The 25,698-nt window shown below is 39.0% G+C and overlaps 1 protein-coding gene across 1 annotated transcript in view; it reads right to left on the bottom strand.

The window, feature by feature from the left end:
• LOC127654207 (girdin-like) overlaps positions 1-25,698 on the bottom strand; it is a 54,447-nt gene that overhangs the window by 5,273 nt on the left and 23,476 nt on the right. Inside the window, exons 9-19 of the mRNA XM_052141293.1 lie at positions 22,464-22,545; positions 20,765-20,923; positions 20,542-20,688; positions 20,252-20,402; positions 13,505-14,072; positions 12,804-12,933; positions 12,472-12,630; positions 12,205-12,366; positions 2,313-2,590; positions 2,085-2,228; positions 158-344 (exon numbers count right to left, since the gene is read on the bottom strand). Of these exons, the coding sequence (XP_051997253.1) occupies positions 158-344; positions 2,085-2,228; positions 2,313-2,590; positions 12,205-12,366; positions 12,472-12,630; positions 12,804-12,933; positions 13,505-14,072; positions 20,252-20,402; positions 20,542-20,688; positions 20,765-20,923; positions 22,464-22,545 (2,167 nt within the window). The remainder of the gene's footprint in view (positions 1-157; positions 345-2,084; positions 2,229-2,312; positions 2,591-12,204; positions 12,367-12,471; positions 12,631-12,803; positions 12,934-13,504; positions 14,073-20,251; positions 20,403-20,541; positions 20,689-20,764; positions 20,924-22,463; positions 22,546-25,698) is intronic.

Genomic DNA, 25,698 nt, shown 5'->3' on the forward strand with positions numbered 1-25,698 from the left:
TTCATGCTGGTCTAAGCTGGGCTTTTCAGAAGTTACATTATGGAAGTATGAAGAAAATAAATCTCACAAAACTTTGTTCTGCCCTGTTTGAATGCACTCTGAACTGCTCTTGCTGTCTACAGCTCATTTGACAGCATGTCTGACTGGTGTTGGGTACCTCACACTGGTTGGTCAGTTTGATGGTGCTGATGTCCAGCTGCTGGTTGTGCTCTTTGAGTTTGGACAGTTCTGACTCCAGATGTTTCCGTTCCAGTTTGCTGGAGTTCAGCTGACTCTTCATGCTGTTGTGCTCTGTCTGAAGTCCCTTGTTTTCTGCCAACAGCTTCTGGTAGGTCTGATTCAAACTGGGAAGAGGACAGAGCACAATGTTTGGTGATAAAGTTGAAAAACGAGATAATAGCAAACATATGTGTTAATACAAACATTCAGGGTTTAGGTCACTTTCTCATGTATATTTTCAAGTTTACATTGGGTTTTTAATCAATTATTTTTTTTATTGGAAATAGTGTTAATAATGGTTTTCATTTTAACTATTTGTTTTGTGAAAGCATGCTCGCACACTTTCGAGAAATCACCTTTGACAAATTTGTGTTTGTGCTTTTGGGCCTACTTGCTTGGAGAGGAAATAAAACTTAACGACTTGAATTTGGGTTGGGTAACAGTCCTCTTTTGTTTGAGCAATAACTTAAGAATAGTTCACCCAATATAAAAAATCATTTTATTTACTCCCACCATGTTGCTCTAAGCCCATATGACTTTCTTCTGTAGAACACAAAAGGAAACATTAAAAAACACTTTAAACAGCCTTTTTGTCAGGTTGTGGAGGAAACAGTGACTGACAACAAGGAATGAAGAACCCAACTACATGAGTTGAATAAAAAAGGAGCACAAAGGATACAGAGATACAAAATAACTGAAACAATACAAATATTTTAAAGGACATATGTCAACAATAGCACAACTTGGATGGTCAAAAACAGCAATGCTCATGAAGGGGAGAAACTTCAATGAGACTTGAAAAAGAATTGAGAAAACTGAGGGATACACACAGATACACACAGATAACCTATATGGAGAGGAATGGGGAACAGGTGTGTGTGGTTAAAAGTCCAGGGAGGTGCTTCTGGGTAATGTAGTTCAGTGAGAGACTGGGGAGAGCTTGACAGAAATACACAATTCAATTTGATGGAATTTTGTTATGAAAATGAAATGCGTAAATCTGAAAAAATAGGCTAAGTGAAAGGACAAAACAAAACCCACTATAAAACCACAGTAAGCACTATATTCTATGTCTTTAGAAGCCATATTATCACCCCCCAGAGTTGTATATTCACTCTCAAATAAGCTGAGTATCCACTGCCAAATTTAATATGCTGAAGGCATCATTTGATATCATGACATTTAGTCAAGAGCAGTGTAGGACAAGTAACTTAAAAAATGATCCACTACAGATTATAAATTACTTCTTTAAAACTCTAATTAGATTACACATATCCTGACTTCATTGAAAAAGAAATCACCTTTTTCACAGACTGTGATGACACTTTTTCGCATTAATTAGCAGCGTAAATCTCACAATTGTATATTTATATAATAAACTTTTTAAATATTGGGTGTACATTTGTAAAATTATGCATATTTCTATATTACCCTGGAATTAGTTAAAAAAAAACTAATAACCACAGCTGTGAGGGGTTTTCCATTACAGAAAGAGTTACAGTAAATTTGCCATCATCTCCCATCTCCCGTCTTAATCCAGCGCTCTCTATTTTTTTTCTCGTCTGGAAAGTAATTCAAATGTAATAGTGGATTTGTTTTTTGATCTTGGAGCAAATGGGTAACTTAAAATAATATTTGCTGTGGTTTCCCATTCACCACTGTTGAAGTTTAAAGTCATACAAGTTTGGAATGTGTAAATAATAACAGAATTACATTTTTAGGGTGAACTATTACTTTGATGCATGTTTAGAATGTTTTTTTTTTTTTTTCCCGGTTTTTGCTTTCTTCTTGAAACATTTTAAAAAATTTACTTCCATAATGACAGCTAAAACTCACAAACTTACAAGTAAACACACAACACTGACCAGTCTTTCTCGTCTCTGAGTCTTTGGCACTCTGCTGTTGTGTTCCTGTGCATACAGATCTCATTTAGCATCTTCTGCTGTTGCTCTCTCAGAGCTCTCTCTAACCCCTCCAGCTGAGCCCTCTGTTGAAGTAGTGTGTTATACCTGCAAACAGATAAACACATCACGTTAAGAAAGGCATCCAGCAGACCAGTGAGTTTGTGGGTTATTAAGTGTATGTGTACTAGCCTGTCCTCGAGTGTTCGGTGCTCTAGCTCCAGGGTTCTATGGCTGTTCTCCAGTGTGGAGTATCTGTGGGACATCACCACCAGCTCTGCTGCCTGTCTCTCATGCAGGACGCTCAGCCTCTCATGATCCCGTAGGAGAAGTTCATTAACAGTGCGCATATCTTCTCTCTCTCGTTGCACACCCTCCCTTTCAACCTCTGAACTTTGACGCTCTCGCTGCAGCTGGGAATTATGGGCCATCAGAGAGGCATTCTGAGAAGTTACAGTGGACTTCTCTACCTGGGAGAGACATGACATTTCAGGCTGATGATTGATCACATCTGTGACAATTGTCTAAGGTTTTTTTTCTTTAACCTTTTATATCTTACCACTAATGTCTAATACCTATTTGTGCAATATAACCAGTGCCTATCAGGCAATATGTTATCCTTCTGACATAGCCAGCTATGAAATATTCAAGAAACATCGAGGGCATTGGTTTCATTTCCAGGGAACCACAAACATGCATGAATGCACCGTAAATTGCTTTGGAAAAAAGTACCTGCCAAATTCATTTACATTTTGGGGTTATTTTTGAATGAAGAAATGAGAAATTAAACATATTGTTAACACTTTACAATTTATGCATTTGTTAAAATTAGTATACTACATTAATTAACATGAACTAACTTTGAACATTATTTGTATGCACTTATTAATCTTGGTGTTCTTAAATGTAAATTTCAACATAAACTAATACAGGCTCTAATTTCATGAGTGCGTAGAGCACAGCGCTATGTGTAACAACAGTTTTTTTACATTTTTGGGAGAGCACTAATTCTAAACACAATTTTTGTGCTAGCGCAAAGCACAGTTGGCCATTGGTGGGAGTGTCTGTGCTATCTGTGAGTGTATACACGCAAACTTGGGGTGTATTGTATGATAACGAAGTGCCGCAAAGAGCAATTTTCTTTTTCCTGAGAGATTGGTCATTACGCGAATACGTTTCAAAAGCAGGTCTGTTTTCAGCGCTAAGTCTAAACTCAGTTCCTGCATTTCCAGTTTAGAGATTCCACCAGCAGGTGGTAATAAATTCCAAACTCTGAAAATATAGTGGAACATCAAATTACATATGTCCCAAGAATGTATGAGATTTGTGTTTAACTATCTATAAGTCATGGTTTATTTTTCAGTTATTATCATTATGTTTATTTTTACAATTGCATTTATGATCTCATTTGTATTGGTATTTTCCACCTGTTGTCGTAGACGTTTTTGTTCAAAATGAAAATCAACATGTAAAAGTGAAGTGCATGCTGACACAATCACTTTTAATACTAGTCATGATTTGTGCATCAGCAGATGAAAATGATTAATAACGCTTACATTCCCTAATTTAAAGTTGCATACATACTGATTGAGTATATGAACAATCAGTGTTCAAAACAATGTCCTTACCATACCCCGATTCACTACAGTAAGCCTATGTATTTATCCTTGTGTCATTACATCATATCTGTAAACACAGAAAATAAGTACCGGCTGTCACGTGTTCCAGCAGGAGAAACTAATCTCTTCAATTCAGTTCAGTCAAATTCAGTGTTGCCAACTTAGCAACTTTGTCACTAGATTTAGTGACTTTTTCTTTAAAAAAAGTTCATTCCTGTTTCTTAACTCTCTGAATTCAGATTCAAGTCTGTACATTGCACTATATTCAAACACATTATAATAAACTTTAAACTTTATTAAACTTATATACACATAATACAAATATAAATCAAATACACACAGCCTTGGACATTACAAACATATGAAAAAAAGCTAACATGTCACACTCTCCAAACAATATAGAAAAGAATGGGAGTCAATCCCTGAATTAAAGGGGTGGCTGAAGCCCTATGTGGGTAATGACATAAGGGCTTACTGTCTTTACTGCAAGACAGACTTCTGTGCCAAGTTGTCTGACATTAAGATGCATGTGTCAACTCAGAAGCACGCTGTAAAATCCAAACCATATAACCAAGCAAAGCAATCTACATTGCCATTTTCTACAAAAAGCACTGACAGCTTGAAATAGGCAGAGGCAACAATGACAATGGCTATTGCAGAGCATTGATCCATTTTTTTGTGTGACCACATTGGTTAGGCATGTGAGGCAGCTTTTCCGGATTCCATTGCAGCCAAACATTTTCGGATGCACCGTACCAAGTGTACTGAAATGATCAATAGTGTGTTGGCACCATATTTTCATAAAAGACTGGTGGCTGATATTGGTGACCGCCAATACAGCCTCCTTCTTGATGAAAGCACCGATGTGTCTCAAAGTACCTTGGTATTGTAATTCAGTATTTTAGTGAGTACATGGGAAATGTGGTGGCCACTTACCTAGGTCTTGTTGAGCTGGTGGGAGGGGATGCTAGATCAATCACTAAAGAAGTTCTAGATTTTCTTGGGAAGTGTGGGTTCAGGTTTTTAAGGGGGAACAGATGGATCTGCTCAAGCTGTTTGACTGTTTAATGAGGCTTATAAAGTCCTTTATCTGTTACATTGGTGCCAAAATCCGGGAGGGAGTGGGGATACGCAGTTGTGGGTCCTCGCCACTGCCGAGGGGTTGTTGCTGGCTGCCGAGAGCCAAAGGAACCACCGCTGTCCGCCGAAGAAGAGGAGCGGTTCCATCCGCTAGGAGCTGGAGGACTCGCTGCCATCTGCCGTGGGAAGAGCAAGCTGACGTCTGCCAAAGGGCAGAGGAGCAGAGCAGTTGAGGACTAGGCGACAGCGCATCCAAAATCCAGCAAGCAAGTTTTTCTCACTCTCTCTCTCTCTCTCTCTCTCTCTCTCTCTCTGTCGCTCTGCCTCGCTCTTTCCCCTCCCCTCCCCTCTCCCAGAGCTCCACATGGCCGGCCCTAAATCGGGCTAAAGGGGGATAAAGACTAACCGGAGGCGCCAGTTCAAGAGAAAGTGATGCACGTGGCCACGCTGCATATGTGTTTGTGTTTGTTTTATGTTTTTATGTTGAGTTTTATTAAAGTTTATGTTTACTGTTCAGCCGGCAATTATCCAGCCTCTACTAAAAAAATGCACCTTGATCCCACTGTATATACCAATTATATCTCCAAGTTGCCATTAATCTCAAAACTTTTGAAGAAAGTTGTTTAATCACAGTTATACTCATACTGGATTTCTTTTAATATATTTGATAAGCACCAGTCTAGTTATAGAACCTTACATGGTACTGAATTTGCTCTTCTCAAGGTCACTAATGACATTTTGCTCAGGATCAAGTGCTGTTTTTATTTTATTGGATCTGAGCCCAGCATTCAACATGATTGATCACAAAATACTTTTAAAACGGTTGGAGTGTATGGTGGGTATTCAGGATCTGGCTCTACAGTGGTTTTCCTCCTATCAGAGAGAGAGGACTTTCTCCATAAATATAGGTAATTTTTCATCTACAACAGCCCCCCTATCTTGCGGTGTGCCCCAGGAGTCCATTTTGGGACCATTATTGTTCACTCTCTATATGCTTCCCCTGTGCTACAGTTTTCAAAAATATAATGTCTCCTATCACTTTTACGTAGATGACTCACAATTTTATTCACAATTTAGGCCTGATAGCAAATGCACTGTTGTGTTTTGAGGAAATTAAAGGCTGGATGGCAAATTATTGCAAAGTATTGATTTTAGGCTCTGCCAGGACTTTTGTCCTGCCTAGTTACGTCTGTTCTCCTCCAATACACATATGCATGTCAAAAATCTTGGTGATAAATCATTACTGTTTGACAAACAGATTATTGCTGTTCCTAAGGGATTATTGCTGTTCTTTCAATTGAGGTCTACTGCTAAATTAAAGCATTTTATTTCTGGTAATGACCTTAAAACTATGATCAATGCTTTTATTACTTCACAGTCTGCTTTATCTCCATTACAGATGGTTCAATATGCTGCAGCTCGATTTTTAACTGGGACAAAAAAAGGATCACATTACCCCAGTATTGTCTGCTCTTCATTGGCTTCCTGTCAAGGCTAGAATTGATTTTAAAATTCTTATCTATGTGTACAAGGCCCTGTCTGATCAGGCTCCTCAATATATTATAGACCTTCTGCACCCACATTCGCCGCCTAGAATGCTTAGATCTTGTAAGCAACTTATTTTATCAGTTCCCCACTGTTGTTTCAAGTTTAAGGGAGCTTGAGCCTTCTCTGTTGTCGCCCCCAATCTCTGGAACATTCTCCCTTCACACGTAAGGTTCGCCTCATTTTTAGCCATTTTTAAATCTTCTCTCAAAAGCTTTAATCTGTATCTTTTGATATTGTTTGATTATTTTTATATATTTGTGTACTCTATTACAATTTTGTATCTAATTGTACAGCACTTTGGTTCAACTTTAGATTTTTTTAAAATGTGCTTTATAAATAGAGTTGACTTGACTTGACTTATAACTATGGGCGTGTAATGTCATGTAGTGAGGCATGATAGGATTGCGTTCCCCATAGTGCTTACGGCTCCCTGAGATGAAGGGAATGAGACATTTCCAAAGCTGGCTGCACTACTACTTCAGAGTTTCATCATCGAGGGACTCACTCAGTCAGAAAATTCTGAAGAAATGGTGACTGAGCACCCGCTTATGCACATCTAAAGGGGCGGGGCTCAGACATAATTGTAAAAGAGTTTCAACAAAGTTGTGGAAGAAGGACACTCCCCGTAGTGCTTATGGCAATATCTCTTTGGCAGGGCGGAGGGCAGGGCCGGGTCATGATTTTGTTGCATGTTAAGCCGCAGATACACTTGTTTTTCACCAATGCAATGCATTCACCAATGGTTGCGATGTCAACGTTGTTGTTCAAATATTGATTGCACACTTTTAAATCTTAAGAAAAATATATATGTATCTGGAGGATTAAAAGGTTTATCCAATAGGGGCAGATTAGGCCTAATCATTAAGGATTTTAGCAGTGCAAAGCAGCTTGGAAGTGACTGCTGGTTTAGTCTGTAGTCTAAATGGGCCACGTTTCAGTCACTATTTCATACTTGTTCTGTTGTCTGACAACAGAAACAGAAAAATATGTAAATAAGAACAGCTTTATTGGGAATTCAGCAGTACTGAAATACTGTATGTGAGTACAGAGAGTAGGAGAGAAGCAAACAGATGTAAAGGGCTGACACTAGGCAGAATGCAAATACAACGCGATGACATAATTATGCTAATTAGCGCATGACATCATATAGCGACTTTTCAAGGAGGCTTAAAGGTGCAGTATGTAAGATTCAGAAACCCTTGTTATTAATGACACCTGTGTCCAGTAAGTGAACTGCAGACAGCTACCTGTTGCTCGTGCACACACTCCATAGGGACGCGAGCAAAGTGAGCATCGATCAAAACAATGACGGAACGTACAAAGAGGCTGAACGTGATTCACCGACATCATGCTGACAGATGAGGTAGCATAATTAAAATGACAGTTATGATTGTTTTACTACAAACTTTGAGACTAAACTAAAACTACTTATCAGTTAACATGGCATACTGATACACACATACAGCCACATACTACCGAACTATATCAGACAGTTTATTGTTGCACTGCACTGTTATATTGCACTATTGTATGTTTTGTATGTCATATGTTGTACTACGAATAACAAACCAGCGTATTTGCTTTCATTTATCCTGTAAAGCTGACTTTTAGTATAAAGAGAAGATCGTTTAAAGTATTTGAAAGTTACAAAGCAAGGTAGCTTGCAATTCATCAGCGTTGGCAGGCAAGATAAAGTTAGCTAATATTACACAGATCAATCCTTATGGATTTTGATCCACAAAACCGAACGAAGGTCCCACCAGGAATCAAATGCCCTGCAAATGTTCACTATAGTTTTTCGCTCGACCATGATCACATTCCCGCTTATTCAGATGGGATTTAGTAGATACTTTTTTTTTTTGGCTTAATCTGAGTTTCTGTAGGAGTCAGTGTTGTGCTGGGAGCCGAACGTTTGCTGGATTCCATCTCTAAGATAACATTACCTAGTGTTGCAGTTTGTTGTCACTGTTAAATAATGGAAGCACTGAGGCAAGGCTCTCAGGAGCACACATAAACGTCACATCCTTTGGATTTTCCCGGCAAAAGCGACCCGCTCCCTTCACATGAAAATCAGTATACAGGCTTTAATAGGCAACCTAGGAAGTCCGGGAAGGGCTAATTTTTTAAGTTGCGTTACAAGCTGTTTACACATTGGCATAAAAAAAAGGCAAATATTACATGAAAATTGTTACATATTGCACCTTTAAGCTACTTTCCATTGACGTAGTTGGCAACTCACACAGTTCAGGACAGCATCGCTGCAGCCTGGATGGATGTTTATCTGTTGTCCATTTGATGAAGTTGTTTACCTGTTAAAATGCTTGGATATGTTTTCTGTTAGGGTTATTGAAGCTTATATTGGTTGTTAATGTCGTGTGAATCGAACAATACTCGTGTTTTTAACCGATCACAATGTATCTATATTGTCCGGTGAAGTTACTGTAACATGTTTACTAATATGTATGACTTCTGAAATGTACTTCTTGTAATTGTTATATTGTACATTTAAGCATATTATTTTCATGTTTATTAAAGTATATTTTATCCCCATCATTATTAAATCCTCTTTTTATGATTTTAGTTTATGGTGTTAATGTGTGCATTGCATAGACATACTGTTGTATGTTGTAGTATTTCTGTTCAATTTCATTATAATATAAAATAATATAAAAGTAATAAAATCTTCCTTTGAACTAGTATCTGCAATATCATGAGTTTCACCTCTTATTGTGTAGTAAAATACAAACATTAATAGTAGATAAAACACTTGAATAATCATATTAAAATATGCTGGTAAATTGTGGTAGTTTGTTATCAACGTAAAAGCGCTTTGAGTGTAGTGTCAAAAAAGTGTAGAAAAGTGTATATTTCATTCATTCGTTCCTTAAAAAAATTTAAATAAGAGTGCTTTTTTATCTTCATCAAAGTAATATTTTAGTTTTATATTGTATAACTTAATATCGACATGAAAATAGCACCTTACGGCTCCTTGACATTATCTCCCAGTCATGATCACACACAGGCGATGTCCAGGTAAGCTCAAATCATGAGATTCATCCACCTGAAGAGCAGTGTCGAAACACAACTGACACAAGGTGTACTTCCGCAAATTACAAGCAATTTTACGTTTCCACCACCGATATTCGCTAAAGAGCACAGTTACGCAGTGTAGCTTTAACGGAGCTGTCCATTTCCACTACCAACTTCTTGTGAATGTGCTGTCTTTGTTGATATCACTGGTGTTTGACATACAAACCCTATGATCAAAAGCTGTATATGCTAAGATTAGTAAATGCAATATGAACTAACAATTGTATCTTTATAAATAGGATAACCAAGATGAATAAATGCTGTAAAGATATAGTGTACATTTTAGTTCATCATACCTAATTCATTTACAAATACCTACAGGCATATGTAAAAGTTTAGGCACCCCTGACAATTTCCATGATTTTCATTTATAAATAATTGGGTGTTTGGATCAGCAATTTCATTTTGATCTATCGAATAACTGAAGGACACAGTAATATCAAATAACTGAAGGACACAGTAATATTTCAGTAGTGAAATGAGGTTTATTGGATGAACAGAAAATGTGCTATATGCATCAAAACTAAATTAGTCAGGTGCATACATTTGGGCACCCTTGTCATTTTGTTGATTTGAATACCTGTAACTACCTAGCACTGATTAATGGGAACACGCAATTGGTTTGGTGAGCTCATTAAGCCTTGAACTTCATAGACAGGTGCATCCTATCATGAGAAAAGGTATTTAAGGTGGCCAATTTTAAGTTGTTGTTCTCTTTCACTCTCCTCTGAAGAGTGGAAACATGGGGGCCACAAAACAACTCTCAAATGACCTGAAAACAAATATTGTTCAACATTATGGTTTAGGGGAAGGCTACAAAAAGCTATCGCAGAGATTTAAGCTGTCAGTGTCCACTGTGAGGAACATAGTGAGGAAATGGAAGACCACAGGCACAGTTCTTGGTAAGGCCAGAAGTGGCAGGCCAAGAAAAATATCGGAGAGGCGAAGGCGAAAGGGTCAAAAACAGCCCACGGACCACCTCCAAAGACCTACAACATCATCTTGCTGCAGCTGGTGTCACTGTGCAGCGTTCAACAATTCAGCGCACTTTGCACAAGGAGAAGCTGCACGGGAGAGTGATGCGGAAGAAGCCTTTTCTGCAAACACGCCACAAACAGTGTCGCTTGAGGTATGCAAACGGACATTTGTACAAGCCAGCTTCATTTTGGAAGGTGCTGTGGACTGATGAAACAAAGATGGAGTTATTTGGTCATAACAAGGGGCGTTATGCATGGCGGCAAAAGAACACAGTGTTCCAAGACAAACACTTGCTACCCACAGTAAAATTTGGTGGAGGTTCCATCATGCTGTGGGGCTGTGTGGCCAGTGCCTGTACTGGAATCTTGTTAAAGTTGAGGGTCGCATGGATTCCACTCAATATCAGCAGATACTTGAGAATAATGTAGAGGAATCAGTCACAAAGTTGAAGTTACGCTGGGGCTGGATATTTCAACAAGACAATGACCCAAAAACTAATCAAAATCTACTCTGGCATTTATGGAACAAGTACAATGTTCTGAAATGGCCATCCCATTCCCCAGACCTGAATATCATTGAAAATCTGTGGGGTGATTTGAAGCGGGCTGTCCATGCTAGGCAACCATCAAACCAAACTGAACTGGGGATGTTTTGCAAGGAGGAATGGTCCAAGATGCCTTCATCCAGAATCCAGACACTCATTACAGGCTATAGGAAGCATCTAGAGGCTGTTATTTCTGTTAAAGGAGGCTCCACTAAATATTGATGTGATATTTCTGTTGGGGTGCCCAAATTTATGCACCTGTCTAATTTAATTTTGATGCATATTGCACATTTTCTGTTAATCCAATGAACCTCATTTCACTACTGAAATATTACTGTGTTCTTCAGTTATTTGATAGATCAAAATGAAATTGATGATCCAAACACCCAATTATTTATAAATGAAAATCATGGAAATTGTCAGGTGTGCCTAAACTTTTGCATACACCTGTATTCTTTTAAATGTAATATTGTCATGACAATTTAGCCCATTTGTCCCCAAATTCTCATTGCTGTAAAGCAAAAAACTCACTTTCATTACTGTAATGTGGAAGAATAAAATAAAGAATACTGCATTACAGTAACAAGAATCTAATAAGTACATTACACAGCAATAAGAACTTGAGGGAAATGTGTTTGATTGTAATGAAAATTATGTTACAATGCAGAAAAATAATAAAGCCTATATTTTCTTTATGTAAATGTATTTTTTCATTATATTTTCATTTAGATTTTGGGGTGAAATGAAACCTGTTTTTGTGAGATTCACCCATTCGGTCTCCAACATGATCACACAAGAAATTGATTTACTGCTTCCTAATGTCATGTAGGCTACTCTGAAATCAATCCCAATTATTGACAAGCGACATCCCACATCAGACACAAGTTCTGGTCCCACGGAAACCATGATGTAATCGTGTTTACATAAACTATGGTGAGAGCGATTCAGAGGTTGCATTTTCACTTTAAAATAAAATGTTTAGTCTGCTGTTGATTAAGATTAAAGTTGGGGTTTGGGTTAGGGGTAGAGGTAGGAATACATTCATATTGACTGTTTTTGTTGTTACAACAAAAATTACAATTTGCTTTTGGCTTCACCCTGGTGACATTCCATCTCAACAACAATTCCAGCTTTGGCCACTAGTGGTTTCGAATTTCAGTAAGCACAGTCCCATTTCAGCAGCAGAACTTTTGTGTGATCAATTTGTCCATTTAATGCAACTTACCTGCAGTTGTGCATTGTGTGTCTGCAGTGTTGAGTTGTTCTCCTGCAAGGATGCCGTCTGCTGTTGTAATGCAACAATTTGTGTCTGCAAACCATCTGACTGCGTCTGCAAGCTCTGCAGCTGTGTGTGCAATGCCTGCTTCTCTGCTTGTAATGTTGCATTCTAGACAAGAGAAGCCAAAGGTGAGTAGTTATGAAGATCTAAGCATTGAACTTGATCTCAATGCAACTGTATTTGGTGTTGAAGATCAGTGGATGCTTTACTCACATTTCTCTCCACCTCAATGAATCGATCTTTGACCTTGAGCAATGCCCACGTTGCCTCCTGGCTCTCTCTCTGCCATGTGCTTGGAGCCTGTGGCGGACATCTCTGCCCCTCATTTTCCTCCTCCACACTCTGGAGCAAAGCCTTATAGCTCTGTTTGACCTGCAACAGTACATTAGTTAAAATCATCTCACATTCAGCATTATAAATGACAAATATGTATCAGAAAATACATCCATAATCAAAAGTATTTTCAACATGGATGGGACATGAATGATAAATTATTAAACATATTGTAAACTACCTTGCTTAAAAAGGACTTGGGTTTGACTCACAGTCTTGAGATCCTGTCGTAGTTGGTGGTTTATATTGGACGACTCCTGCAGACAGGCCTCCAGGGCTGCCATTCTCTCTTTTTTAATCTTCAGAGATTTCATGAGAGAAGACTCCAGCTGCTTACATGGGCTGAGAATGGAAGAGAAAGTGATGGAGACAAAAAAACATGTCTAAGGGGCCGTTCAGACCAAAAGTGTTCTACTCGTGTTAAAAAAGCTAGCGAAAATAATTTAAGAGAACATTTGCTCTCCATTTAAACTCACTGGTGTCTAGGAGAAACAATTGAGACAATAAAGATATCTCATTTGAATGAATGAATGTTACATTTATATAGCGCTTTTCTAACACTACACTCAAAAGGCTTTACATATTGAACAGGGGGTTCTCCTCAACCAACCTCAGTGTGTAGAAGAAAGAAGATAGTAGAGTGATAAAGCCAATTCATGGATGGGGATTATTAGGAGACCATGATTCAGTAGGGCCAATGGGGGGAATTTGGCCAGAACACCAGGGTAACTGCACTACTCTTTACAAGAAGTGCTCTGGGATTTTTATTGACCATAGAGAGTCAGGACCTCGGTTTAATATTTCACCCGAAAGACGGGATATTTGTGTGTATGTGTGTGTGTGTGTGTGTGTGTGTGTGTGTGTGTGTGAGAGTTTTCATTTCCTATAGCATTATCTTTGATTATTTGCAAACCTCTGGTCTATTGTGTCCTGGACTCCCAATCGTGCTCCCACATGTCCGTTCTCCACTAGACCTTGGTTTTCTATCTCATGTTGTTCTTGGTGTGGGTTGGAGATTGAATTGAAACTATGTTGAAGACTCTGGTTCTCCATCTCCAGTTCATAGAGCTGCATGCAAAGGAAGTTTGCATGCAGCTGTTGATTTTTTTGGGTCTGTGTTGTCATTGTACTGTTGTTCCCAGAAAATGCTGAAAAGAATATGGGAGTTGTACAACCCTCTAGCTCTATTCCCCCATTTTCCACTAAATATTCAGATTTGGCATCCATTGCTACTTTCTCCTTTCCAGAAAAGCATTCGGTCACTTGAACACTTCCATTGTTCGGCTCCTGCCTGTTGATGTCATTTCCCAGTGTTCCCTGTGCAGGGCAATGTTCACTGTTATAAAAATAAAAGCCATCTGATGGGCTTCTGGTTCTTCCCAGTTCTTTCAGGGCTTTCAGCAGCCTATGGTTCTCTTTCTCTAGTTTCAGCAACCTGCTACATGTCCTCTCTGTTACCTCCTGGCCCAAAGACTTCAGCTCTGAAACCAAAAACATGCTTTAAGTTTATTCTTATTTATTATTTGCTATATGCTCAATGGAATGGTTTTCCATTTTCTGCATGCTACCATGTTCACTGATAACATGGTAGCATGCAGAAAAAGCGAACATGCTACCATGTTCACTGAAAAAAAATGACTTTTTTATTTTCTTGTTTCGTTTGTAACTTCTTGTTTTGTGAAGTCTGAAGTTCATTTTCTACTCCATATTACCAGTTAATGATCAAAATGTAATATCTGTTAAGTGTTGAGGTCTGCATGCACAAGTCCATGTTGTGATCCCATTGTCAGTAATGCAAGGTGATGTTGTCTAAGAGACTACAATTAAAGGGATAGTTCACAAAAAAATGAAAATTCAGATGTTGTTTACTCACCCCTTTGTCATTACAATGTGATATGACTTTCTTTCTTTTTCTTAACACAAGGGAGAAATTGTGAAACAAAATTGTGCTCAGTCATACAATAGCAATTTATGGTGACAACCTATGGTTATGGCTATGGTTAACACTCTTAAACTACATAGAAAATGAATTAACCACTAACAAAAGCCTTTATCAGCCAAAATCAAAGGACAATGCATCTACGTGTATTTCCTCAGTTAATTTGGGATGACTTCAAGGTCTTCAACACTAAAACTTATAGTTAATATAAAATTATTCTGTTTAATCATTGACCCACAACACATACTTAGTTTACTAATTTTAACCACTAATAATTCTAAACATAAATAACTAATATTGGCATTATATTAATAAATCATTTGCTATATCATAATTTCATGTACAGCTGCTTTGAAACAACGCCTGTTGTGAAAATACACTTGACTTGACACATCTTGTAGCTTCAAAAGGATGCTAAGTTATTCCATGTGACTCGTGATTGTAAAGAAATCATACGATGAGGTTTGGTGAGAAAAAACCGAAATGAAATGTTTTATTTAGTAAAACTGTTGACCGACCATGGCTCCCCTGTGCGTGTACTGTACATGAGACTGCAGTTTCGTGGTTCATGCAGCCCACTGGCGAAATGGCCTGTTCAAGTGAAAATGTGTTTTGTTAATCTAAAACCAGGTCTGACAACATGCTACTAAATAGAACACAGCTGCACTCAAACCAGAGAACTGAACTTACATAACATGTCTGAAGAGTTTGTAGTCAAAGAATAGATGCATTTCTATGCCCAGCCTTATTTTTTTTAGCTGGAGTACTCAATCAAGCTGAGAGAGATAGGCTGCATCCGAAAATGTAATCAGTGAATGGCTTAACCGACAGTGTTTATGAATGAATGGAACTCATTAGTAAACTGGTCTCGGGACAGTTTGACAAGCACCTTATTTTCATCCTACTTCCTTATACAGCCTTTGAGTCTGAAGTCAGCATTTTCCAGTTTTCGGACGCAGCCATAGACAGAGGAGACTGAAGGCAGCCACAGTCACACCATGTCCTGATGGCAAATGATGCATGATAAAAGGTATCTTATCCATGTTAATCTGAGTTTTTGACTTAACTAGCCATGACGAGCAACATTAGATTCTGTTCGCTTGGTTTTTATTTTCGGCATCGCAGCATCCGCTGTAAACTGGCACCGGTCCAAAAACCTTCTCATAGCAGTATATTTAAGCCAGCACCTCATGAGCCAGTTAAAAAACTACTTGATTTTGGCCGAGAATGTCACACTTACCAAATGTTTCGCTGAAGTATCGCTCTCTTCAGATGGAGGTTCAGATTCAGAATGAAGAAGATGTGACAGACATTCCCGCCTACTTTTTCTCTCGGTTTGATTAAACTTTGATTTCTCTCGGTCCATCTGCGATGGACTGGCGACCTGTCCAGGGTGTCCCCCGCCTTTCGCCCAATGTTAGCTGGGATAGGCTCCAGCCCCCCGCGACCCTGTACACAGGATAAGCGGTTGACGATGGATGGATGGATGGTAAAAAAAAATAAGGCTGGGCATAGAAATTAATCTATTCTTGGACTACAAACACTTCAGACAAGTTCGGATCTCTGGTTTGTGTGCAGCTGTGTTCTGTTCTTTAGTTTCACTGTGGCGGACCTGTTTTTAGATAAACAAAATATTATTTTGCTTGAACAGGCCATTTCTCCAGGGGGCTGTGGGAACTATTGGTCTTGTGCAGTCTCGTGTATACACGCACAGGGGAGCAACGGTCGGTCAACAGTCGGTCATACATTCGATTTCAGTTTGCTTCTCACGAAACCTCATTGTACTGTATGCTTTCATAACAATCATGAGTCTCATGGAAAAATTTATTAGACTTCTGAATGATACATTTGCATCCTTTTGAAGCTTGAAGAGGTAGTCACAATAAACTGCCATTGTAAAACAGCACTGAGCACAAAATTTGTTTCACAATTTCTCCCTTTGTGTTAAGAAAAAGTAAGAAAGTCATATTGGGTTAAAACAACATGTACTATCTAACTAGATTTCCTGTGAAAAGCTTCCTAAATCATGTGGCACATTATTTATTGTGTAATTAATGATAATTGTTTATTTAAGTTTAAAAATAAATGTAAGTTTATTTAAATACCACGTACATCAGCTTTGTAAGTAAAAGTTACTGAAATGTATACATTAAATGTACTCTCTAACTTCAATCAATATGGTCATGAAATTAAGTAGATTTTACTTAATTGTATAACATTACAATTAACTTAGACTTAAAATTTACTTTATAAAATGTACTTAAAAACTGTGCAAAAACTTGAGGAATCAAAAATTAAGCTAATCTTACTCGTAATTGTTTTCAGTGTTGTTCCATTGGTTTGAGCCCACAACCTTTTTTTTACCAGCTCAGACCTTCAACCACTAGGCTACACCACCTCTACACACACACACATATACACATGCTCATTGTTTACAAAATGTGTATAAAGGTCAATGACATGACACTCCTTGGTTGCCCCATAGTCGAATATATATATATATATATTCAACTATGTAAACTATATATATATAACAGTTGTGAGTAGGCAAGGGAGGCAATGCATCTGAAAAATTCAGGTGAGCAAAATAAACGACTGTACATAAATAAAACAAAAAAATATTTGAATTGAAGCTCAAATAATGTGTGTAGATCTTTCTGCAGTCACTCTGTCAAAAAGCGACGTCCAGTGAATAAATTTTCAATGTTAGGCAGCATTTCTCAAGTCTCCCTTCAGCTCTCCCTTCAGCTTTTAATATATATATACAGTCAGGTCCATAAATATTGGGACATTGACACAATTCTAATCTTTTTGGATCTCCACCACAATGGATTTGAAATGAAACTAACAAGATGTGCTTTAACTGCAGACTTTCAGCATTAATTTGAGGGTATTTACATCCAAATCAGGTGAACGGTGTAGGAATTACAACAGTTTGTATATGTGCCTCCCACTTTTTAAGGGACCAAAAGTAATGGGACAGACCAACAATCATAAATCAAACTTTCACTTTTTAATACTTGGTTGCAAATCCTTTGCAGTCAATTACAGCCTGAAGTCTGGAAAAGATAGACATCACCAGATGCTGGGTTTCATCCCAGGTGATGCTCTGCCAGGCCTCTACTGCAACTGTCTTCAGTTCCTGCTTGTTCTTGGGGCATTTTCCCTTCAGTTTTGTCTTCAGCAAGTGAAATGCATGCTCAATCGGATTCAGGTCAGGTGATTGACTTGGCCATTGCATAACATTCCACTTCTTTCCCTTAAAAAAATCTTTGGTTGCTTTCGCAGTATGCTTCGGGTCATTGTCCATCTGTACTGTGAAGCGCCGTCCAATGAGTTCTGAAGCATTTGGCTGAATATGAGCAGATAATATTGCCCGAAACACTTCAGAATTCATCCTGCTGCATTTGTCAGCAGTCACATCATCAATAAATACAAGAGAACCAGTTCCATTAGCAGCCATACATGCCCACGCCATGACACTACCACCACCATGCTTCACTGATGAGGTGGTATGCTTTGGATCACGAGTAGTTCCTTTCCTTCTCCATACTCTTCTCTTCCCATCACTCTGGTACACGTTGATCTTTGTCTCATCTGTCCATAGGATGTTGTTCCAGAACTGTGAAGGCTTTTTTAGATGTTGTTTGGCAAACTCTAATCTGGCCTTCCTGTTTTTGAGGCTCACCAATGGTTTACATCTTGTGGTGAACCCTCTGTATTCACTCTGGTGAAGTCTTCTCTTGATTGTTGACTTTGACACACATACACATACCTCCTGGAGAGTGTTCTTGATCTGGCCAACTGTTGTGAAGGGTGTTTTCTTCACCAGGGAAAGAATTCTTCGGTCATCCACCACAGTTGTTTTCCGTGGTCTTCCGGGTCTTTTGGTGTTGCTGAACTCACCGGTGCGTTCTTTCTTTTTAAGAATGTTCCAAACAGTTGATTTGGCCACACCTAATATTTTTGCTATCTCTCTGATGGGTTTGTTTTGATTTTTCAGCCTAATGATGGCTTGCTTCACTGATAGTGACAGCTCTTTGGATCTCATATTGAGAGTTGACAGCAACAGATTCCAAATGCAAATAGCACACTTGAAATGAACTTTGGACCTTTTATCTGCTCCTTGTAAATGGGATAATGAGGGAATAACACACACCTGGCCATGGAACAGCTGAGCAGCCAATTGTCCCATTACCTTTGGTCCCTTAAAAAGTGGGAGGCACATATACAAACTGTTGTAATTCCTACACCGTTCACCTGATTTGGATGTAAATACCCTCAAATTAAAGCTGAAAGTCTGCAGTTAAAGCACATCTTGTTCGTTTCATTTCAAATCCATTGTGGTGGAGAGCCAAAAAGATTAGAATTGTGTCGATGTCCCAATATTTATGGACCTGACTGTGTGTGTATATATATATATATATATATAACCCTTAGGAGGGCATTATGGAAATGTGTTACATAGTAACATAGCTAAGTCACGGAAGTAATGGCTGAACTGCAAACCAGGGGCCGGATGCACGTAAATGTACTTAAGAAACAAATTAAGAAAGTCCTTAGGATAAATTATAAGAAGTTCGTAAGCAGGTCCCTAAGTGCAATTCTTGAAAAATTCTTAAGAAGTTCTCAAATATTTTCTTAAATATTCCGGGCAGACCTCGCGAGAGCGCACGGCCGCACTCAGTCAAATATTTTCTTAAGAAAAAAAGACAGCCTGCTAATGGAGTTGCCTTTTCAAATAGCCTACAACAAATTCAATACTTCAACACTGGTAAATTGTGATAAATTTCCTTTTTATTTTATTAGTAGCAAGCACCTCATGATAATTTTTTTGAATGTAAAGTGTGTGCAATATGTTAGCTTAATGACATAAGCCGTCAAAGGAGAATTTACTTGCTGCCAACCACTTGATAACTTTTAATTTGACATGGAAAATAATGGGAAAGGATGGCGGAGGCTGCCTCTGCTGTGGCCAACTCCGATAGGCATGTGGATGGGGTGAAAATGAAAGTCTCAGCTTTCTAATGTTATAATTATTATGTTTCTATGAACTCTAAAGTTCACGGAGAGAGAGCGTCATATGCAGCGCATCCATTAGCATGATTGGTCACCACATTAAGAAGCTTCAAAACAACATTTATTGTTTGAATTTGGTGATAACATTTACATGGTTTCCAAGCTGAACATAAAAATATAATTAAACACAAAACAGTCAAAACAGTATTTTTGGTCTAAAATTTTTTATGTAAACATCCCACTGCGACTTCAGGCTCAACATGACAAACCCAGTAAATTCATTAAACATCTTACCTTTTAGAATTTAAGACAACTGTGAGGTTATCCTAACTTCAAGATGTTATTTACGACAATATTTAAGTTAATGTTTTTAGAGAATTTGAATGCCTCTTAAGTTTTGTCTTATGAACAATCTTAAGAAAAAAGTTAAGTACATTCTTAAGACGTTTATTTGGGAATACAAAATATTCGTAACTTTTTTCTTAAGTTAAAAATTAAGAAGAAAATGGTAGTTAAGAAGAAATTGCTTCTTAAGAACGTTTCGTGAATCCAGTCCCAGGCGTTTCAAGCAGTTCAGGGGCAGTGTTTTGTGTCTTTGTAACTTTGCAGACCTTTTACATGCACATACAGCTATATTACACACTAAAGGAAAGGTAAAATCCCAAAAAGCATAATAGGGCCTCTTTAAATACATGCATATACCTGTTCCTGAAGTATGATGTGGGTTCTTGGTGAGTTGTTCCAGCTCCCAGCCCAGATGTTGTGACTCCTCCATACTTCTTTTCTGTGAAAGCTCCAGTGAAATGTTTCTTTCAAGTAGATCCTCTATGCGTGTCCTGTCCACAGCTCTCTCCTAAAAAACATTAGACAGTTCAGTTAGGTTATAATTACAGAAAATCATGGCTTGGAACGGTGAGAAGATGTAGATGGTAAATAGGAATATTGTGGCACATTACAAGATTGTTTTGATGGTATCACTCCCTCTTTCCCACCTCTTCCATGCCATGGAGTTTTGCTTCTAGAAGTAGGCTGTGTTTCTCGAGCTGGTGCAGTTTGTCACATTGTGCTTTGACATCCTGTAGCTGTTCCTCCAGCATGGCTTTACTTTCCATTAACACCTGATTATCCTCTTTTAGCTCCTATCAATGCCAAAAAAAAAATATTATAAGAAAGTTAAAATGAGATTTCTCATTTTAAGCATTCTTATATACTCACCTCCAGTTTGACCTTGTAAAAGTTCATGTTGTGAATTTTATCTCGGTAGCGAGTGACTTCACTCTCCAGTTTGTCTGCTCTGATGGCACGTTCTCTCATGGCATCCATCTCATCACGGTACATTCTTGCAGCTCGCGCATCTGTTAGCAGCTGAATGTTCTATCACGTACACCCAAAAAGACAGCAAAGGAATATGACATTTTATACTAACATTAAAATAATGATCTTACAAAATGTAAAAACAACAACAACAAAACAAAGTAAGACCAAGTGTAGGAATTTTACAGCAAAAGTTTCCAATGCTGTTTTATGAATTAGCAGAACTCCTGTAATGCTGCTTATCAAACATAGCAAAAAAAATTGTCATTGTCAAAAAAAAAGTGTTACCAACAGTTTTACATGTTACTGTTTTAAATTACTATAGTGATAACAATAACAACATGCATTATTAACAACAAGTATTAACATCTCTACAAAACAATTACACCGCAAATACATCTGACAAATGCATGTACTGATTAGTATTAATAAGTAATTCCCTACTGTATGTATATACATGAACACTATCATAAAGTGTGACCAAAATATCTAAACATCCTTAAAACTTGAGAAAGCAGAATGTTGTTCTCAGAAAAATTACAATTTGTAGGGATTTATACTAAAAACTGCCAACAGAGAAAATGTAATATGTTTTCCCTTTGAATAATTGTTTTATGAACATTTTTTTCTTTTTATAAGCATATTGTGGTGAGCAGGGAAGAGCCGATCGGGGTTTGTGCAGAGTGAGGCCGGGTAGATAAGTGACGAATGACTTCCACACGCGCGTCACACCTGCCTCGCGTTCCAACGAGGGGAGGCGGGAGTATTAAATGAGAAGAGACTGGAGAGAGATGTACGAAGCTTGTTTGAATGATTTGATGCAGCTGGCTGAAAAGCAGTGCATGTTTTTTGTCTGTTTATTATACACTGAAAAGTTTTATTAAATGTTTATGTGTTTGTCTAGCCCGTCCCAGCGTCCTCCTTTGCCATTTTTAATTACTACACTGGTGCCAAAACCCAGGTTGGAGGAAGGATGCGCCGTCAAGGAGTCCTCGCCGCAGACTGAGGATCGCGACGCTGAGGAGTGTTCGATCTGGTGGCGCTAGAGCAGTGCATCAACCGGCAACCGGAAGGGATGGCTGAGGGGTCCCGTGCTAACGCCCAACATCACAGACAGAAGCACGCTAGCGAGCTCAGGGCCAGTCGATGTCATGTCCGGGGCTGGTGAGCCCGTCTCTCTGCTTTCTCTCTCCCTTTTGTGACAAAATATCTTGAGTCATTCTGCTTTTCAAAATATTTTGTTTTTAAGATTTTTTTAGCTATTTTTACATTTCAGCAGCTATTCATTATTCAGCAACTTGGCCCATGAACGATAGCGTGAGCTATGCTTGTACACATGATAGCCAATCATAACAAAGCTCATTTACATTTTAAAGGTAAAGTAGCAAAATCACCCCATTTAATACTAATGATGAGAGAGAGAGAGGGTGGAAAATGGCAATGTAAAACTAACCTGCAACACAATTTTTGGTGCCTGGAACCCTGACTTAATAATCCTTGTGGATGTCACAGACAATGTATAATACTTCAAAGTATATAGTTCATAGTTGGAACCAGAGATCAGACACAGTCATGCAAAATATAATTGTATTTTCAGTACCTCTTGCTGGTGCCTTTTAAGCTCCACCTCCATATTGTCCAGGTCCTGTCTACAGTCCAATAGTTGTTCACTCTTCTCTTCTCTGTTGTGACAACAGAAAGATGAACCAATTCACACAAGTTCTGTCCAGATTATTAATACACACTGTGATATATGTGATCATAGATCTTAATAAGAGAAGCACTGATAAGCTTATTTACATTTAACTCTTTGTAACTGACAGAGCTGTGTAGCTTTAAGACATTTGTTCAGGCAATATTGTTATATTGTATTTGTGGCATAATGCTGATTACCACAAAAATTAATTTCAACTTGTTCCTCCTTTAAAAATATCAATAATCTGTGTTACAGTGAGGCACTTACAATCGAAGTGAATGGGGCCAGTCAGTAAATATAAAATACTGACTGTTTTAAAAGTGTACCCACAAGACGTTAACCAATATATGTGTTTACATGATGTTAGTGTGATAATATTGCTTACTAACTATTTCTGTGAAGATAAATTGTCATGACGATGCAAAACCCAATCCTCTACGGACACATTGGAGAAAAATAAATCGCCATTAGCTTGTACTTTTTTGTTTAACGTCCTTTATTTAATGTTAAGATGATGATCGACAGTAGGGGTCGCTCCCAAGAGTGCCGATCTCTCTGAATGTTTCTCCATCAGGCCAGTTTCATTGGCAGATGTCTTTCAAAGTTCTGCCTTCTATGGTCAGCGAGCATAGAAATGGTTGACCGAAAGACAGCCTTCTCAGTACTTTTCCTTCAGAAGTCGAGTATGGATCTCTCTCTGTGGATCACGCCTTCGTCGAGAGTTGCACCTAGTTCAGCGGATAGATTCTCTCCTGTTTAGCAGAAAGCACTTCTGTTCCCTGCCTGCCTGACGAGAAATTGTATCCTTGCATATATTATTGTATTTGTGTGTTTTTAACAGGCAAAACAAACTAAAAGTGAAATTTTTAAGGATCATAATTTCCTGCGGTAGACACATTGCACAGTCTTAATGCCTGGGCAGCACCCACAATGAAGCAGCATTCGTGGATGAGCAATATGTTCACTGCACAGTCGCTGTTCTTCTTGAAGGATGTCACTGTGTCTACAGCCTCCTGCAGCATGGAACACAGGCTGTTGGTGCAAGAGGCTCAGACGTTGAGTGTGGAGAATCGAGGAATGTCTCCCACCGGCGGAAGTTTTGCAGGTTCCCTGCTCTAAATCTACAGCATTTTCATCCATGGAATATGCCCACGGAAATCTATGTCCCTTTGTTGAGATGGACTGTTCGATTTCATTTGGCATATCTCCAGACGAGTATGTAGTGTCTAGCGTGCCGAGGTAGGTGGGGCATGGTACAGTTCAGCAGAATTGTTGCTCGTTCTCTCCAAGGAATGTGGCATGCGGCTACTTGGCTCGCCCAGTGTGTTGTGCCATTCTCAATGGGAATTTATGGCAAACTCTCCAAAATGTTGTGTGTGCCCGACCTGGCTTGCATGCACATTTCAGGAGTGAACGCCTTCACTGCGCCCCAACGTATGGTGGCATTCTCATCGAGAATGTATGCTGAACTTTACATGACATTGCATGTGCCCTACTCTGTTCACAAGCATGTTTCTGAATTTAACCTCTCTATTGTGCTGAACCACATGGAGCAGAAGGGCTTTGTATGCCAAACTCTCCAAAACGCGGCATGCGTCCGACTCGGCTTGCACGCACGTTTCATGAGAGTCTGCCTCTACCGGCCCTGGCATATGGTGCCATTCTCACTAAGAATGAATGTCGGACTCTCCAAAACATGTCGTGCTCCCCACTCGGTTCACACGCATGTTTCAGAAGTTAACATCTGTACTGAGCTAAAACAGAGGAGCAGAAGGGCTTTACCACCCTCCCACAGGTGGGAGAAGCGTTTATGCCCGCTTCTGCACCTTCTGCACCAGCTGGAAATAACGCCCTTCACTCCCGTCCAAACTGTGCAGACTTACATCTACTCCCACGGCTAATCTTATGCTCCCATATCAGACCTACACACCATGCAGTTTTGCAGGTCTATTAGGGAAAATCCTGGAGGACATGGAAGAATGGAATCCTGACCTTGTGCTCTGCACCACTGAGATAACTGCCCTGGCAAAGTAAGTCATTCTGACACTCTTGTGTCACAGATGAGCTTGTTCGGAGACGCAAAAGCGTTTTCTCTGAAAAACACTAAGCTGCAAAGAAGCATTTGCAGGCTATGGAACATGTCCTGCCTATGTGTGCTGCAGCAGCTGAAAAGCCCCTTTGCTCATGATTTTCGTCAGGGCCACACCATGCCAAAACTAATAATAACTAATAACAATCAGCACTGAGCTGGTAGTGAGATTACAGTGGCCATGACCGAGACACAAAGTGTCATGGCCAAGCTTACACCATGTCAGGGAAATACCTCCAGGCCACCCGAAGCACTCCTGACTATGTCAGATTGGCAAAAGTGGAAAACAGAGCCCTAAACCATTGTTTGCCCCAGCCTAGAAGAAGGCTCAGTCCATGTCTCTTCTCTCCGCAATCACTACTAGATGAGTTAGAGAGTTAAAATGTGTTCTTGCAAACATAAAAATTAGAGTCAGCACCTCAAAGCTTTTGCCCAGAGATATAAACATGCACTTTATATAGGTATATATAGGTAGTTTATATAGGTATTTTATTTCGTTGTGTAGTCTCATGTGGTCCTATGTTGGTCCTTTGTTGTTTTTATGTAGCACCATGGTCCTGGAGGAACGTTGTCTCGTTTTGCTGTGTACTGTACTAACTGTATATGGTTGAAACGACAATAAAAACCACTTGACTTGAGATGCAGTTGCGTACTCAAAAGATATATTTTTCCTCCCCAACTTTGCAGCAAATCCAATCCCCACACATTTTCGGCCAGATACCGAGACTATGTGCCCTCCTGCGCATCATGCAAATGCTTTGAGCATGTTACCAGTGATGATACGTTACACAGTTCAATGCACGAGGTGGCTGCCTTTAACAAAATTTGAGTCCTCATGAATGAGTGCAGGATATGCTTACACTGTGTTCAGTGGGGAAGAACCTCTTTCTTATTACAAAAGATATCGACTGAATCGCTTTAGTCAACTGAATCGATCCTTTTCTGTTCAAAAAGACTAGGCAAAGATACATTTTCTTGCACTAAATTTAGTGCAGTCAGGGGCTCAGAATGACAAGCACAAAAACATGTTTGCTCGCTCATCTGTAGCTG

Source organism: Xyrauchen texanus, chromosome 13, assembly GCF_025860055.1.
Source record: "Xyrauchen texanus isolate HMW12.3.18 chromosome 13, RBS_HiC_50CHRs, whole genome shotgun sequence".
In the NCBI taxonomy this organism is placed as follows: Eukaryota; Metazoa; Chordata; class Actinopteri; order Cypriniformes; family Catostomidae; genus Xyrauchen; species Xyrauchen texanus.